The sequence below is a fragment of the Nomascus leucogenys genome, chromosome 3, assembly GCF_006542625.1.
Source record: "Nomascus leucogenys isolate Asia chromosome 3, Asia_NLE_v1, whole genome shotgun sequence".
Lineage (NCBI taxonomy): Eukaryota > Metazoa > Chordata > Mammalia > Primates > Hylobatidae > Nomascus > Nomascus leucogenys.
In genome coordinates this window covers 103,008,648-103,027,210 of record NC_044383.1, presented here as the reverse complement: position 1 = coordinate 103,027,210, position 18,563 = coordinate 103,008,648, and the positions used below count along the sequence as shown (strand labels likewise).

The 18,563-nt window shown below is 38.3% G+C and overlaps 1 protein-coding gene across 1 annotated transcript; it reads right to left on the bottom strand.

Moving 5' to 3' along the window:
- Positions 1-1,023: 1,023 nt before the first annotated feature.
- On the bottom strand, positions 1,024-17,684 carry RSPH4A (radial spoke head component 4A). Its single transcript, XM_003255612.3, has 6 exons — positions 16,855-17,684; positions 11,165-11,399; positions 5,781-6,521; positions 4,447-4,582; positions 3,599-3,716; positions 1,024-1,794 (listed from the first exon to the last, which is right to left on the bottom strand). Exons 1-6 carry the CDS (start codon positions 17,538-17,540, stop codon positions 1,560-1,562), a joined length of 2,151 nt encoding a protein of 716 aa, XP_003255660.2. The 5' UTR covers positions 17,541-17,684; the 3' UTR covers positions 1,024-1,559.
- Positions 17,685-18,563: the final 879 nt, after the last annotated feature.

The window sequence follows — 18,563 nt, the reverse complement described above, 5'->3', positions numbered from 1 at the left end:
CTCACCACTTCTTGCGGTTGAAATTTCATTCCTTTCAGCCAAAAGTCCTTTGCCAGGATGCAGCTGATGCCACCAAGAACCTTCTCCCATAGCACTCCACCTGGTGGCTTGCTTCCTGACTTGCTGAAATCTGAATTCAGTGCACCTTGTTTAAGTGTTTGACAGTAATGTTACTCCAAGTGCAGATCTGTGATCTGCAAACTGAAGGTCTGTGGCAAGGTAAGTACAGACGTTGAGAACTGCCGCGTCATTTTATTTTTAAAAAACAACAGTAATGGATTGGAATTATTTTTTAACTTACCAAAATTCCTTTACCATAGAATTTGAGAAGCACTGTTCTGTGTTACCTGTAATATTTGTATCACAATACTTGCTAAATTGCAATTGATTTTACATTTCTATTTACCTTTTTATAGTTCTGTCTTCAATGAAAGCTCTATGATTTCAAGAGTAGTGCCTAGTTTTTAGTCATAGCCACAGGTATATCTGGTACATATAGGACTTAAAAATGCTTTTTTATTGAGGGAAAATAATGTTTTAGAGAAGTAGTGCTAGAAAATATAAGTCAAGTCTCTGGCTATCTCCAGCTAACCATATCTGTGCAAAGCAAATCATTTTTCCCTAATCAGTTCAAATCAATTTCTGTAGGATGAAAGAGGAGTCTGAGAAGACTTTTTGAGAAGTAACAAAAGAGTTAAAAATTTACCAGCCTGGCTAACATGGTGAAACCCCGTCTCTACTAAAAATACAAAAAAAGCCAGGTGTAGTGGCGCGCACCTGTAGTCCCAGCTACTCAGGAGGCCGAGGCAGGAGAAACGCTTGAACCCGGGAGGCAGAGGTGGCAGTGAGCCGAGATCACACTACTGCACTTTAGCCTGGCGACAGAGACTCCGTCTCAAAAAAAAAAATTTTGAGTGTTCTACAGCTTTAAGCAGGTGACAGAATTATGATACTATCTCAAGCAGGAAAAATGAATATATATGCTATACAGTGTTTGCACACAATATCACAGTCTGCACCATAGGTAATTACAAAGGTTTAAGAATATATGCTGAGATCAGTTCTTACAAAGGTTAAGAATACATTACTCTAGTGACTATCAATATTTTTTGTCTTCATACCCCTTGACACTCTTAAATATTGATGTTTCCAAGAATTTCCTGTGGGTTATAGCTTCCAGTGTTTGTCATGTTACAAATTAAACCTGAGACCACTCACTTATTTATTTTGTTTTACCTCACCTGGACCATGTGAAACCTGAGCCCTTTTAAAAACAAGAATGTACAAGCACATATTCCATTATCCATAACCCTCAGAACAATTATGTGATTGCATGTTATTTAGCCTCTGGAAAACCCGTGAGTATCTTTCAATAAAAATGCTAATATTTCTATCTATGAAATTTCAAGCTTGATATTTTCAAGATTGACATTTTGCAGTTGAATAATTTCTTACATGTGTATGTATATACACACATGCACAGAAAAGTGTAAAATTAGTCCCATATAAGGGGTGTGTGTGTATCAGTGTCACATAAAATCAGGCTAATTTTATGTTTATTAGTCATAATCATCTTCCTCATCTTCATCTTCCTCAGATTCTTCATTCTCAGCTGCGAGTAGAACTGCTTCTTGTGCAGCCCTGAAAGCCTGCTCCTCCTCCACACTAGGATCATCCATTTCTGTAATTTCTGGTCCACTGGGGTATTCTTGATAAACTAGTGGTGGAACTGGGGGTGTATAATTGTCTGGACTATACTTATGACCCCAGCCTATGTAGAAATTTTCAAACTTTCTATAAGTAAAAAAAAATAAAAAAGAAAAAAGATCATTATATAATTTCTCAGAAAAATTGACCCTCCTGTAATATTAAAGTGCTTAGAATATCATGGTCCTATAATTTAAAAAAGCAATACATGTAAAATGCTAGAAGTGGAATATTCCTCAATGATTCTTCTACTACAGGGAATTGTTTTCATCCAAACTGCTTAAGCTGGTTAAAAAAAAAAAAACCATGGGGCCAGACACTGTTAAAATGTACCCTACACCTAGACCACAAGCAAAAGCCTTTCTTCCTTCAGTTATTTTCAGGGGAGGAAAAAAAAAAGTTACTACCTTCCACAAAGTTAGAAAGATTTAAAAATAGCTAACCGTGCAAACTCTTGGTCGGGCAAGGAGTTGGGCTTGTGGTTAGAAACCTATGTGTTACTTTTTTTAGGCATGACCATAGGCAATCACAAAGAGTTTATCTGGCACATCAGACTTGGAGTACAATGCATTGCTGTCTTTATGGGAAGTTGCAGTCAAGGACGCTGGCCCCTTTGGCTAGTCGTGCTCTTCAATGTTTGCATTCCTAGACCAGGTGCTTCCGTTCCTAGGTCTCTTTATCTGAGGCCTTCAGCAGAGGCCTTTCCAGCCCCTCCTTTCTCTGCTCTCTGTGCTCAGCACTTTTTCACTTCTAGCCCTCTCATCCTCCTCTTGGTCTCCAGGTCTGTAAAACTGCAGGAGCCGTTTGAGGATTCCCTTGTCAATGAGATGACCCCAGCACCTCCACATCTATGATAGCCATATCTGTGCTGATCCACCTGACTCTCCACTAGAGGGCCATTCCATGGGGGAAAATGGAACAGGGGGATGTCAAAGCTTTCTCTTGCTTATACTATCACAGTAAATGATTAAAGGCTTAACTCTCATTTTTAGCTTGTTCTTGCTTTAATGGCTACTCTAACACCTGGCCACTCAGCTTTCTCTCCAGATAAGCTAAGCTTCTGACACTGGGTTATTAGGAAAGAAATGGAAACATAAGACAAATAGAAGTATGTTCTAGGTGAGAGATAAAATTATTTTTAGTGTCCTCTTGATCTTAAGTCCTTTGAAAGTGATGGCCTAAATCATATTTTAATTATCTTTTATCAAGATTTCCAACAAAAATGATCTGAGATTTAAACTAAACACTGCTTAGAAATACCTCCATTAATCTACTAAGTGAATAAGTCATTACCCAAATAATCATTGATGAAAAACCATATTTTATTTCAACAAATTGGATAATTAAGATGAAAGGGTAGAAGTCTGAATTACTACTTAATGTCCTGAATTTGATGTTTTATTGTGTATCACAGATGTTATTTTAATAAATTTTATGCCACACACACATAATATGCCAAAGATGAGTTAAAACGATAGTAGCAGCTGGGCATGGTGGCTCAAACATGTAATCCCAGCACTTTGGGAAGCCAAGTGGATCATGAGATCAGGAGTTCAAGACCAGCCTGGCCAACATGGTGAAACCTTGTCTCTACTAAAAAAAAAAAAATACAAAAATTAGCTGGGCATGGTGGTGTCTGCCTGTAATCCCAGCTACTGGGAAGGCTGAGGCAGGAGAATGGCTTGAACCCAGGAGGCGGAGGTTACAGTGAGCCGAGATCATGCCACTGCACTCCAGCCTGGGTTTCAGGGCAAGACTCTGTCTCAAAAAAAAAAAAAGAAAAAAACAAAACAAAGAAACAACGATAGTTGCTTAACATTCTAGTGGTTATTTATAATTTCCAGAGCTTAACTAATCACAGAAATGGCTTTGTAAGTGGTCAGATACTTACTTGCCATTGGAGAAGGCATATGCTCCAGGCCAAAGGTTAGATTGAAGGACTGCAATAGCATATTGTGGAATGAGATTTGAGGATAACCGTGTTGTCCAGGGGGGTATATTCTGAATCTCTGGAACCCAAAGAGAAATGCAAAAGCTTAATTCCTAACTAGACAAGAATCTACTGTGTAAGCTATTTTTATAAATCCACACACACACACATGCATGCACACACACAGATACACACATATTTGATATAGAAACAAAAACACCAGCAGTTTAACAAAATCGGGAGGGTACTTCATGAATGTTTTGGACAATGGAATTTGAAATATACATCTCCATTTTTGCAACCAAGACAAGAATTTTTATTAAGGGAAAGGAGGCTAACGTGGTAGAGTGAGTAATATTTGATGGCCCAATGAAAGGTACATCATTAATATGAATAAGATCAAGGGTTGCAAGCACAAACACTCCAAAACTGAAGGGAAAGAAACAAGAATATAGGAATGAGAGTAAAGTTTTTAAAAACCAGGACCAAGAATATTTATGTCATTTGTTTATGGTCTGCAGAATGCAAGACAAGAATAATAAAGGAGACAATTGTCAGCATTTCCAGAAAGCGCTACAGCCAACTTATGTTTCCTGTCTGCATGACTCCTTCAACCTCTGTCAGAGAACATTGATGTGGCCAGCTACATTCTTCACTCCCTATCATCCCAGAACATGAATGGGAAGAGGATGAGACCTTGGCTCCTGTCCACTTTTTAGAGGTTTCCGACTCTCATATTTACTATATAACACACACAGTATATTATACTGTTTGTGTGTCTGTGTGTGATAATAGTTACGTAAAATAACCTAAATCTTCAGAGATTGGTGTCAAAAGAGGAGGCCCCACTTCCTGTTCTATGTAGTCAGGCTCTTCTTTTTCTTCATCTTCTTCCTCTTCTTCTTCCTCATTTTTTTGTATGGAGTTGAACCAATTACAGCGACCCTGGGAATGAATGTTGCAAGATTTAGTAGTCTAATGGGGACCTTAAAATTTCAGAATATTCATTTAAATTGATCAGGATGAAGTGTCACTCTGTGGGAATTTAATCAATTATTCATTCATTCATTCATTCTACATACATTTTCCAAGTGCTATTTTGATCTAGGTTGTTTCAAGGAAAGGACCGTGCTATTTATTTTAAGAATTTGCCAAATTCTTGAAGTCACAGAATGTGTATTTTAAAATTATCACTTATATTTTAAAATTAGCAGAACCTTAGTGAAAAAGGTAAGAGTGTATTTTACTGGTTTGTGGTAAATAATTTATGTTGAGAGAGCTAAAGCTATTATGTTTATTATTATTAACAGTAACATTTAAATGTGGTAAGATTATTTATGGAGGTTTAGGGTTTATAATGTCTCATTTAGTTAACTCTTACGTAGAGAAAGCTAAGAGTATCTCTTATCTAGACCAAAGTATAACGAAGATTTTCTACCTGCAGATGAGGTAATATAGCACAGGGGTTAAGTGGATGCACTGGGTCCATTCTGTGCAGCCTCACATCTGATTCTGTTCGTTACTAGCTATGTTCCTTTTGTCACATTTCCTAGACTCTCTTTCAATTTCCTCATCTGAAAATTAAGGATAATAATACTATTTCATGGGGTTGCTGTGAAGATTAAATCTTATACACACACACACAAACACACACACGCCTGGCACAATAGGTGTTACATAACTGCTATATAGCACTGTTTCCTTGTTTTTTTGTTTTTGTTACAATCCCTTATTGTTCTTGGCATAAAAGCTACATGTATTATAGAGATAAAATTAAAGAACTATTTTCAAAATTAATGTACCCATCTATATTAAACATGTAAAAAATTGAGTAATTTCAGAACACACAAATCTAAATCTGTACATCATCTGTCAAATGCTCCGTAGAAGAATGTGTTTTATTTTCAAATAGAAAATAAAGTCTGTTTGGAGATCCCTGGGACCTTCAGTTATATAGACAATTATATAGACACTGGCAATTGTATATTACTCTGCATTTTTGGCTGTGTTTTTAATTATCTCTTTTCCTGCCTGTTAAATAGAGTCCAAAGGCCTTTATTTTGTATGTCTTTGTGCATTGTAGTGACAATTTAATGAATATATGCCTAATTACCTGATAGATTGAGAATTGCAAAGCTCCTACCTGACAGAGAATATGCTGTACATGATGAACCCAATTGGATAGGGATTCTACTAGATCAGTCACTTGGATGCCTTCAAAATCAGGGTTTTCCTCAAAGCTATTTCGCCCACCTTCTACCTCTTCCTCCTCCTCTCCTTCCTCTTCACCAAACTGATAAAATCCTAGAGGACTGACGTGGGTTCCTGCTGAAATTCGGGCAATTTGTGCTCGTAAATAATTACTCTCATTTCCTGGGAAAGGTGGGTAGCTTATGATGGGAGCATCCAATCGCCCAGTGAAAAATTTCTTGATTTTTCTTGCAATAACAATTTGTGCAGGTATAACTGGTGGTAACTTCACCCATGGTCTTCCTGGTTCATTGCAAACAAAATAGACATATTTGTTGGCACCTGTTCTACTTCCTTCTTTTGGTATAGCCTGTGGGACCTTGTAAAAGGACTTTGGTAATTCATCTTCCTCATCTTCATCAGCTTCACTTTCTCCATTGTCCCTCTCTTCAGCTACATCTTCCTCTTCCACTTCCTCTTCATCTTCCCCCTCACGAAATTCCACTTCAGCTACAATATAATTCATTTCCAGACCCAAGATCTTTCCCCAGAAGCGGCATCTTTGGATTGGGTGGGTGTCAGTAAGCTGCTTGAGGGCAAGAAATATGCGGTATGTCTCATCTGTGCCCAAACCAACTCCAGCTTGTTCAAAATAAAAAGCTGACTCCATTACATTTGGAAGAGCGTTTTCTGCCTGGGGAAACGAAGCTGTGGTTAAAATTTATCGATAGGACAAATGCTTGCTTCCCTTGTCTTTTTTATGTATCTCGATATTCTACTTTCTCCACCACTTCTTTGACATTTCTCTCAAGATTTAGATCAAATTGGCTGGGCGCAGTGGTTCACGCCTGTAATCCAAGTACTTTGGGAGGCTGAGGCAGGTGGATCACCTGAGATCAGGAGTTCGAGACCAGCCTGGCCAACATAGTGAGACCCCGTCTCTACTAGAAATACAAAAGTTAGCTGGGCATGGTGGTGCGTGCCTGTAGTCCCAGCTACTTGGGAGGCTGAGCCAGGAGGATCACTTGAACCCGGGAGGCGGAGGTTGCAGTGAGCTATTGCACCACCGCATTCCAGCCTAGGGAAAAGAGCAAGACTGCATCTCAAAAAAACAAACAAAAAGATTTAGATCAAAATATGATAATTCCTGAATTTCTGTTCTTCTCTCATTATTTATAAATGTAGCTTTTCTTGTATCTTATACTCATTAATGTATAATAGCTACCTTGTTTATGTGTATATCTTAGGTAGAGAAAGTTTAATAATTACTATGAATAATAAAAATTCAACATTCCTATTTTATAAAAAATATTTAAGTGACTCCCTTACTATCCTAAAATAAGATGTAGAATAACTATGTACACATATATTTAGAACAAAATATGGTTTTACATGTGTCTATATTACTATATATCTTTAAAAATAATAAACATTTATTAAGTGCATGGTTTTATATTATAGGATCACTAAAAATTAATATAGTATCCTGTATAATGTAATGTGTGGAATAAATAAAAGGAACATATAATAAAGTGCTCATGTCTATACTGGAAGACATAATGTAGTCAGATGCTCCTTCTACTTATAATACGTTATTTTGAATTTAAAATGATGAGAAAAATTAAAAAATTCCACAAAAGAAATACAGAGAAATGAATAAGCAGAGTCTCAAATGGACCATAGAAACACATTTGTGAAGGCTGGGCATGGTGGCTCACGCCTGTAATCCCAGCACTTTGGGAGGCCGAGCTAGGTGGATCACAAGGTCAGTAGATCGAGACCATCCTGGCTAACACAGTGAAACCCCGTCTCTACTAAAAATACAAAAAGTTAGCCGGGCATGGTGGGGAGCACCTGTAGTCCCAGCTACTTGGGAGGCTGAGGCAGCAGAATGGCGTGAACCCGGGAGGTGGAACTTGTAGTGAGCTGAGATTGCGCCACTGCACTCCAGCCTGGGCGACAGTCTCAAAAAAAAGAAAAAGAAAAAGAAAAAAAGAAACACATTTGTGAAAAAGTAGGAAAGAACTTCAACTATAGGTCAAGATAACTTGCAAGAGAAACCTTGACCCTCAACATGAAGAACTTGAGAGCTCTGCTATTCTTACAAATGATATGCTCTTATAATTGTAGTGTCAAAATAAGTATAATGACTTTTTAAAATCCTCATTGCCTTGATGTAGGACTGCAAAAGTCTTTCCTTGACATTTGCTGTACCACTCACTCTTGATCCTACTTGGCCCTCTAGAACTATTTCATCTTAAGTCTCTTTAATTGCTCCCTTATTTCTTGAGCTCCAAATGTCGATGTTGTCAAAATATCCTTTTCACTTATCGCATCTCTCAACACTTTATGCTTGGAAGAGTTCACACCACTTCAAGTGATAAGTGGCTGTTTAAAGTTTCTCTAACTCTGACTTTTCTCCCATATTCTACACATATTTCTAGCCACTTCTGAGAAATTTCACTTGAGTATTCTAAAGATACCTCAGTTTAATATTTAATTCACATTTATTTCAAAGTTTTCTCTTTTTTCTATATACTCTTTCTTCACCAGTGACATCTCAGTTTCTCACACCAGAAAGTTCGGTCATCCTTGCCTCCTCTGACTCCCTTGACCTTCAATATTTAAGTAGATTCCTATTGATTCTAGCACATAAAAATTTGTTGGCATTATTTCCTCCTCTTGTATTCATTTATGCTGTATTAGTCACCATCCTCACTACTTGCGCTACAGCAGAAGGCTTCTAACGCTCTCCTCCTGGCCCCATTCTACCTTTCTTTTTTCATTATTTTTCATATTATGATCAGAGTTAACTTTCTAAACCAAAAGTCAGATCATGCTATTCTCTATTTAAAAACTTCTTACTGTTTACAAGAAAGAAGTTACTTACCAATGCACAAAGAACAGTCTGGCTTTAAGCACTCTGTTTGCTTCATTTCCGTCACTCACTCCCTCAAACCCACACTCGACTTTTCCAAACATTAAATAATCTCTCCTAATTATTTTATTGTTCTTTTTTCTAAGAATTTAATTTCTAAGAGTCTTCACCTGGTGAACTCCTGCTTATCCTTCATGGCCCAAATGAAATATTACCTCCACTACAAAGCCTTGCCCAATTACCCATAGCAGAGTTAGTTGTTCCATTCTGTCATTTATCGTGTTGTCAAAACAATATAATAACAATTGCTACTATTAAGTTCCTATTATAAGCTAAATTCTTTATATATACTACCTCTATCCCTCAGGGTTTTGCCACTTGATTATCCTTAAGGCTTGGAAAGTTTAGCCTCTTGCTCAAAATCCCACAACTAGCAAGCTAGTTGAACTAGGATTCTAGCTCAGATCTGGCTACCTCCAAAGCCCATGTTTACTCCATCATATGAGGCTGTCTGTTTATTGCACTAATCAAATGGCTTTCCAGTCTTTTTTGCCTTTCTCTAAATTGCAAGCAACTTAAAGTCAGAAAAGTCTTTTTCCCATGTATATCTCAGTACTTGGTATACAGTAGTCACATTGTGTATGAATAAATGGGTGAATGAATAAATGAATGCTGAAGACTAAGCAAACAAATTCTGGTGTGGTCAAAGGCAGGAATAAAAACATGAACGCTCTAAACATATAAGTCAGGGACAGGGTTGGTCATATAGCTCATATTTCAATGCATCAGAGGGACCTGTCTCTCTATCTGTTCCTGCATCTTTTTACTTTCTGAGGTGGAGCTTTTAATCTTCACCTGATGACTCAGCTGTTCCAGGCTCTAAAGTCAATCTTATCCCTTATTAGGAAGATGTATGGAATCTAGTTAAAGGGCCCAGGTCCCATGATCAAAACAGCTTATTTGTATTCTCAACCCGTATCCTAGTTTTAGGATGCAAAGCCCTACCTTGTAATTCTGTGCCTATAAAGGGCATCCATTCTTACCCTGGAGTCTGAACTTTCTTTGATTAACTCCTGCATGAGAATGCCTCCCTATCTGCCTCATCTCCATATGCTGTTTGCTCCCAGACTCATCATCACTGGATATGGCTACATAACCAACTGCCACCTTGTTGAAACTGTCCAATGTCAACTCCTTGACACCTATCACCTGTTCCTTCTGTATGAGTACTACAGATCTTACTGCATCAGTTAGGTCTCTCCTCATAGGCTGCTTAGCCTAGAGAAAGCATCTACTGTCTCTTATCTTTTCCCTGACAGAGCGCTGTTTTGAAAATACCTTACTCCAAACATCAAATTTGAAAGTATATAGACCCATCTTAAATAATCTAGTGGTACACAATATAAGTTCAGCAGATGTGTACAAATTACAAGTATATGAGTATTTAGGAAACAGAATAACCAATACTATTTTGAAATATTTGAAGTTAAAATTTCTGTGATGTATTAGATTTTATTCTCTAATTATAGCTTTTTTCAACCTCTGTCACCAACTTTTACCCCAAATATTTTCAAAATTTTGTCTATGAAGATTTTAAAAAGTATTTTACTCCTCTCCTCTTGTATTATGTCCCATCGATGTAATATACATAATATCAAGTCATAATATAAGGAGTTTGTCTTAGAAGAAAATACAAATGATATTAGAAGTGCTTCTAAATTTTCTAATAAACATGGAACTTGATTTAAAACCTGATTTTTAATTATCTAACATTTATTCATTATTCAACAAATCTTTAGCAAAAAATAGCTATACATCCAGATCTGTACCAGGCACCTTGGAGAATATAAAATGTGAAGAAATCCTTTACTCTAATGTCAAGAAGCTTAGCATACAAACATATAACAATCTGTTATAGCTTGCAAAATACTAAAACACAGTATGAAAAAAACAAGAAATCCCTAATCAAGGAATGAGCAGTGTGAAATGAGTTTGACTAAAGAAGGCTTGAAGATATTTTTTAAAAATAAGATGTAAATACTATGTAAGAAGCTATAAGGGCCAGGTGCAGTAGCTCACGCCTGTAATCCCAACATTCTGGGAGGCCAAGGTAGGCAGATCACTTGAGGTCAGGAGTTTGAGACCAGCTTGGCCAATATGGCGAAACCCCGTCTCTACTAAAAATACAAAAATTAGCTGGGCATGGTGGCACGTGCCTGAAGTCCCAGCTACTCAGGAGAATTGCTTGACCCTGACAGGCAGAGGCTGCAGTGAGCCAAGATTGCGCCATTGTACTCCAAGCCTGGGAGCCTGTCTAAACAAAAAACAAAACAAAACAAAACAAAACAAAAAAACCAAAAAAAGCTATAAAATACAGTTGATATGAATTTAAAGCCACAGCCATTCGTCCCAAATAAAATCCTAAGATTTAATTATTAAAATTTATAGTAGTGACTTACTATTTCATCTTCCAGTTCTTGGTCAACTCCTTCCAAATGTCCCTGGAGAAAAAGAGCCTTTTGCTTTTCTGCTATTTCATATGTTGGAAGCAACTCATTCTCATTTTGGAATGCATCAAATTTTTTACTAAAATGTGCCATCTTCACATCTTGGCTAATATTTTCAAAGATGTCAACAGCATTTTCAGGACGCTCATTTAATATCTTGGTCAACATATTAGAAAGATGATCATATCTATCCAAACAGAGAAAATTCCAGATAATATACATGTCAAGAGCATTTGAAGAAGCATTTTTCTTTGACATTTCTGGGGTCATTAGATAAATATAGACATTAAATGAAAAAGAAAAAAACAAAAAAAAATAGGTCAATTAATAGGAAGTAGGCAATTATTGAACAACTATTTGCAGACTCAGTTTGTTTTTAAGGAACTTCATTAACTTGAAGTCTTCAGAGATTTTCAGAGGATAAACACTTAAGGTAATTTCTACTATGCCAGAAATAACTTATCCTAGAGTTTTCCTTAGGAAATGATTCCAATATGATAAGGATGTTTACGTTATTAAAGAAAAACATTTTAGAGCACAATACATATTCCACATCAGGTACATTTTCACATTTTATTTCTGAAATTACAATCTTTTGGTTATATATTTAAAAGTGATTAACATTATTTTTCACTTTTTATCATAACTTCTCTTCCATTCCCCTTCCCTTCCCCTCACCAAATCCAATTTGATTTCTAATCCTGTTGACTCTGTCTTTAAGATCTGTTCTCTTCCTTTCCATTTTATTTTCAAAGCCAATTGTCTACTTCAGTGCTTCTCAGACCATCTTGCATTTCATATTGTAACATCCACTTACACACAACAAATAAAGTGCCATTAAATATTACTTACCTTTATTGAAATGTGATACACTGTAATATTTTGTTCTATTCTATTAGAAACACTACCCTGGATTTTTACTTCATAACTGAATTAGTGAAATTGCCTCTATCCTCTCAGTAATTAATTACATTTTATATATAACTGCTAGTGTTTGCTTTTTCAAATACCAGAATTACAAAGTGAATTTTAAGACGCCAAAATGTTTGTCAAAGCGTCCTCGTGTCCTGTTAAAGTGCTCTTTTCTTGAGAAAAAACTCCTCTGTTCAATGTGGAAATTGTATAAATTGCTTCTCTGGTGGATACGCATCATATCTCTCCAACTTTGTTTCTAATTATTAGTTCAATTAGATGTTCTAATAAAGATTACTTTCATACATTTGCTAAGTTCTACCTGGGAGCTTTTGCTTGCTGTGAACCATATATATAATTTCTCTCAAAAAATAATTTAAAACTCCTTTCATTCTTAGGGACTTAGCACTTAAGTCATTCCCCAAAATCATCCTTCCCCAGTTCAGAGGAGTTCTTTCTGAGAACAATGATATGCTGCTCTGAAATTTTATACATTATATATTTCCTATTCAGCAACTGCAGTAGGTTCTTCACAGCCAAGCTTAGGAATTTATATATCTCCTCTCTTATTATAGTGAAACAAAATAAATAGTTGTTCAATAATTGTCTACTTTCTATTAATTGACCTAAGCTATATTTTTCATTTTTTCTTTTTCATTTAATGTCTATATTTATCTAATGACCTCAGAAATGTCAAAGAAAAATATGTATATTATATGGGAGATCAATGTAAAGGGCAGTTAAAAATATTATACAGTATTTGAAGAATATAAAATTCCTTCCTCAAATAATTCTTGTAAATGAACAGAAATGTTTTGACTAGGAGTTTCTTTAAAACTTCATCAAGCTTCCTTAATATTCATGCACTGTTGGAATTCATGGAGAAGGCCGGGAGCAGTGGCTGCCTGTAATCCCAGCACTCTGGGAGCCTGAGGTGGGTGGACCACCTGAGGTCAAGAGTTTGAGACCAGCCTGGCCAACAAGGTGAAACCTCGTCTCTATTAAAAAAAAAAAAATTAGTCAGGTGTGGTGGCAGGCACCTGTAATTCCAGCTACTCGGCAGGCTGAGTCAGGAGAATCACTTGAACCCGGGAGGCGGAGGTTGCAGTAAGCCGAGATTGTGCCACTGCACTCTAGCATGGGTGACAACGTGAGACTCTGTCTCAAAAAGAAAAGAAAAAGAAAACTCATGGAGAAGCCTCCAGACTAAAAACACTGCTGGTTATCGAGCAATAGCTGGGTTAATAATGAAAGGGTTTGATTTGCTTTGGTAGCAGCTGTGGATGGCATCAAATCAGGGACTCTCCGTCCAAATTTTCATTTTATTTTTCAGTTTTCAATATAATATATATATATGTGCTTTATTCAAGTCTACACCTGAAAATGCCTTTGTGTCAAATTATGAAATATGTGTATTAGGTTTTAATTTACAATTATAGTTTTTTCTATTGGGAGGAGTAATAATTTATTTTTAAAAAACGGAAGAAAAGGAGGAAGCAATTCTTTCCTACAGCCTGTTAGTTCAATGATGAAAAACCATTTTCAGATTCCATATTTCAGTCAAAGATTGTTTAAATTGCCATGAAAAATAGCTTTTATGGCTGTCAAATTAGATCTGCATATAAGAGATGGAGTTAAAGTAATCTTTTACTAAACAATTTTAAACTGCAGGCACTAAAGTACTTAGAGGATAACAGTGAATATTATGGAAGATATTCACATTACCTCAGAGACAGCATTTGGAAATAAAATTAAATTTAGATATGTAAGTAATATCGATTATAAAATAATTCAATAAAGAAAATTTTGTCATGTTTTCACATTCAGTTTTAAATTGTTAGTGAACTCACAAGTATTTGTAATGTGTTCCTTTGCAATTTTAGCAGTTTGTAAATTCATGCTTGCTATCTAACATAGGGCATTATGACAAGAAGTTTATATCAAAAATTCAAGTAGAGTCCACTATGGGGTAGCAAATTACATTCTTGCAGCCTAAGTAAATTGTAGTTTAAAATATTAACTAATAGGCCGGGTGTGGTGGCTCACGCCTGTAATCCTAACACTTTGGGAGGCCGAGGCAGGCAGATCACGAAGTCAGGAGATCAAGACCATCCTGGCTAACATGGTGAAACCCTGTCTCTACCAAAAATACAAAAAAATTAGCCTACATGGTGGCGGGTGCCTGTAGTCCCAGCTACCCGGGAGGCTGAGGCAAGAGAACAGCATGAACCTGGGAGGCAGAGCTTGCAGTGAGCCAAGATCGTACTACTGCACTCCAGCCTGGGCAACAGAGTGAGACTCCATCTCAAAAAAAAAAAAAAATTAACTAATAAATAATATTTCAAACTGATCTCACATTTCATGGGATTTCTCACATCATACATTAATTTTTTAATTCCTTAGACTTTAAAATTATATCTCATATATCTTAAAGCCTAGTAATAGCTGTAAATATTTGCCACATTGTAGATTCAGTAGGCATTTAATTAATATTTACTGATTAATCAGGAAGCACCCCAATAGATCATGGTGAGAACTTGGGAATTATGATTTATATACATTGGCTTTCATCCACAGTTTCTGACTCATAAGTCTCACACCGCTTTTCATTTATCCCCAAGATAGGCCTTAGAAACTAAAAGTATATACTCTAATGTTTCTCCATGTCTGGCCATAATGAAATTCTCTAACCTACTTTGTCTGATTGATGGTCATAAGACCCCCATTTCAAAAGAGGTCCTGCCCCATATCAGGGAGGAAAGAATGCTCCACAGAGAGGCCAAGAAGAATCTGGTTAGGCCTTGCTGGGTTTCCCCACTCAGTCTATTAGCATTAGATTATACCCCTTTTCTAAGACGCAGTCATCAATCATACCTATCCAATAACCTCTCCATAAAATGCCCAAGAGAACAGGTTTAGGGGAGCATCTGATAGCTGAACACATGGAGGTTGCTGGACGGTGGCCTTCCCAGAGAGGGCATGGAAACTTTGCACTCCTTCCCCAATACCTCTTCATATGCATCCTTTGTAATATCCTTTATAATAAACCAGTAATCGTTAGTGTTTCCCTGAGTTCTGTGAGCCACTCTAGCAAATTAGTCAAACCCAAAGAGGGAGTTGTGGGATCCCTGGTTTATAGCTGCTTGGTCAGAGGCACAGGTTAATCAGCCTGGGGCTTGTGATTGGCATTGGAAGTGTGGGGCAGTCTTGTGGGATTGAGCCCTCAACCTGTGGGATCTGATGCTATCTCCAGGTGGACATGTCAGAATTGAATTGGAGGACACCTAGTCGGTGCCCACTGCAGAAGTGATTGCTTGCTTGTGGATAGGAAAACAGAACCCCAGACATTTTGTCACAGAAGTCTTCTGTGTTGAGGCTGGGCACAGTGGCTTACGCCTGTAATCCCAGTTATTTGGGAGGCTGAGGTAGGAGAATCGCTTGAACCCAGGAGGCAGAGGCTGCAGTGAGCTGAGATGGCGCCACTACACTCCAGCCTGGGTGACAGAGCTGACTCCATCTCGAAACAAAGACAAAACCAACAGCAACAACAAGAAGTCTTCTATGTTGGTTGTTGTAGAGTAAGAGAATAGAAAAAGCATTCATTTCTTCTTAATTAATAGTTGCTAGCATTGTGCTACCACTAAGTATATAGTGGTATAAAAAATTCAGAGTCCTTGCTCTCTGGGGGCCTGCAATCTAGTGGGAGAGTCAGATATTAAAATATAAGTTTATCTACCTCTCTGTATAAAAAATTATAAATGACATTAAATGCTATGAAGGAAAAGAATAAGCTTTTCAGTAGTGTTCCATGGAAGTTGAGTTCTGAGGAATGAGGAGCCAGCCAGACAAAGACTTATAAAAGAAGCCTTCTGGGCAGAGGGAACAGCCACGGGGCTGGAGCTTAGTGATGGAGAGGTAAGAGTCGGTAAGTGTTGTCAGCCACTGGAATCTTGAGCAAATTAGGTTCTCCATGACTTGGTCTCCTCATTTACAAAAACAAATGAGTTGTATTAGATGTTTTCCAAAAGCCCTTCTAGCCCTAAAATTCTATTGACCCTATCATTATGTAACTCTGGAAGCAAAAATCTATACATGTCATAAGTTCTAAAATTAAAGCTATAATGGGATGGGCAGAACATATGTAGACTATTGATCATCACATTTTAAGAGACTTGGATAAAATGGCATGTGTTCCAGGTGGCTTGTATAGTGACCAATTCTCCAAGTTTGCGAGGACTAAGGGGTTTCTTAGGATAAAGAACTTCTAGCGCTCAGCCAAACTGAGATGGTGGTCACCCTAGCACCGCCTGGGTTGGGAACTCAAAAGCCATGCAAGCAATAGCATCTACAGATGAGAGACATGTGATTGCTTTCACTGGTAGACAATTATTTTTCACAAGCATCCTGGAGAGATGCTTGGACTTTGGTCTTTATGGTCTCTTTCAAGCCCGAGATTCCATAATTCCTAAGTTTTATTTTTTTGTGTGCCTAGGGTCTTTAAAGAAGCTGGAGGAAAAGGGAAAAAAAGGTTAAGAAAAAGAAGGTATAAGAATCTCCATTAATGACCTGTTTTGAGTCATGTGATCCAGAGTTATGTCATTAACTCTCTTTTACTAATACAATCTTTCAAACATATTTCGATTCACCCACAGAAACACACTCTTACACAGAGATACTCACACACCCTCTTGCTTTGCCAAACTTTTATCTTTTTTCCCTCTGAGACTTACAGATTAAAGCCGGAATTGCTACTAGTCTTCAGCAGGTAAGCCTTAGCATTCTGAATGGTGATCTCAAGCATGCTGGGGGCCACTTCAGAGCCCCCAGGCGCCGGCTGCTGTAAATCATAGTCACTGTTTGAGTCTTCCTCCTGAAAAACGTCAAATCTCAGCTCTTTCTGTTTAGCGTTGTTATAGCTCACGTCCTTTCGTCTACACAGGTGGGGTTTGGGTTGCTGAGACTGTTGAGAGGTGTTTCCCTCTGACTGGCTTGTGTGATGAGGAGTTGATTCTCTTTTATGAGATGATTGTTCCAAAGGATCAGGATAAGGTGTCCCAGCTTCAGGAATCACACTCATGGTCCTCTCTGACTGAGGTAGTCCCTCGAGGTCTTGTCTGGCCGGAGCCAGGGGAGAAGGAGTGGAAGAGGGCTCCTGCGGAGAGACAAGAGCAGGTGATGATGTTTCTGGTCCCGCGGGGCCACCCAGAGGCGTCCTGGCTCTAGACTGCGGGCTCCAAGGACGGCTGCTTCGGGACTGGCGTCCAGTTTCTGGCCCCTGCTTCGCCTCCAAGGGCTCAGACGACTCAGGCTCAGAATATTGGGGAGAAGCTGCTGTGTTTCCTTCCCATGACCGCCTTGTTTCCCCTAGTTCTTCTTGGTTTTCTTTTTCTTGCTTCGGGGAGGTTGAGCCTTCCATGGAGGCAGTTCGAGAAAAAAATGTTCTGGATGAAAGGGGCGTGAAAATATGGAAGAAGGCAATTCAGTTAAGTTACTTTGCCGCGGTCTCTTAAGCGATTTCTGGGTTCTGGTTGCTCTGTGAGTTGCTGCGTCCTATCTCCATAGCAACCCCAGGCCGGGTTCCTCTCGGAAAAACACACCGCGCCTGTTGCCAGGATTCGAGGGCGGAGACTAAGAGAGAGCGAGCGAGCGAGCGAGCGAGAGAGAGAGAGAGAGAGAGGAAAATCCTAGCTTTGTGATTCGGTATAACTCCTGCCCCTCGTTCTATCGCAGCCAATCCGACCTAGACTCGACCAGTCTTGCTTGGAAACCGAGAACTCCAGGTCCTGCGCCTTGAGCACAAAGTAGGAAGAATGGCGACCCCATGCGAGAGACCTTTAGGGGTCTGAGACTGATCCAAGTTGTGCTGTGAGGAGCGAGTCGTGCGTTAGTGGAGGGACGACAGTGTATTCATGAAGCGTGTGTGTGGAGGGTGTGTGTGTGTGTGTGAGAGAGAGAGAGAGAGAAGGAAGGAAGGAAGGAAAGAAGGGAGGAGGGGAGGGAGGGAGGGAGGGAGAGAAGGAGAGTGAGGGGTAGAGAGGGAGGAAGAGACCGACCTTGGTAATCTTGGAGGTGCAGGTAACAATGGGACCCCAGTGTGCTGACCAGGAGAGCCCAAGCCTCACATTTAGCGTGCATCAGCTACAACCAACCAACTCTAAAGACTCGGAGAATAGACAAAGCAGTCCTGAGTTTTATTCTTCCTGCTTATAAGGAATCTCCTGATGATTAGGCAGCATATTATACTTGAGGAGAAGGTAATGCAGAAAACTTACAAATAGACAATTCATGGGTTACCCGTTTTCTAATAATTGAAATTCAAATTAACACTAAACTATATTGGCATAATATAATTTTTATTTGATAATGTAAATGTAAATGCATAATTTTGCAATGATTTAAGTTCAAGATTATGACTATTCATTTACAGTATACAGTCTCC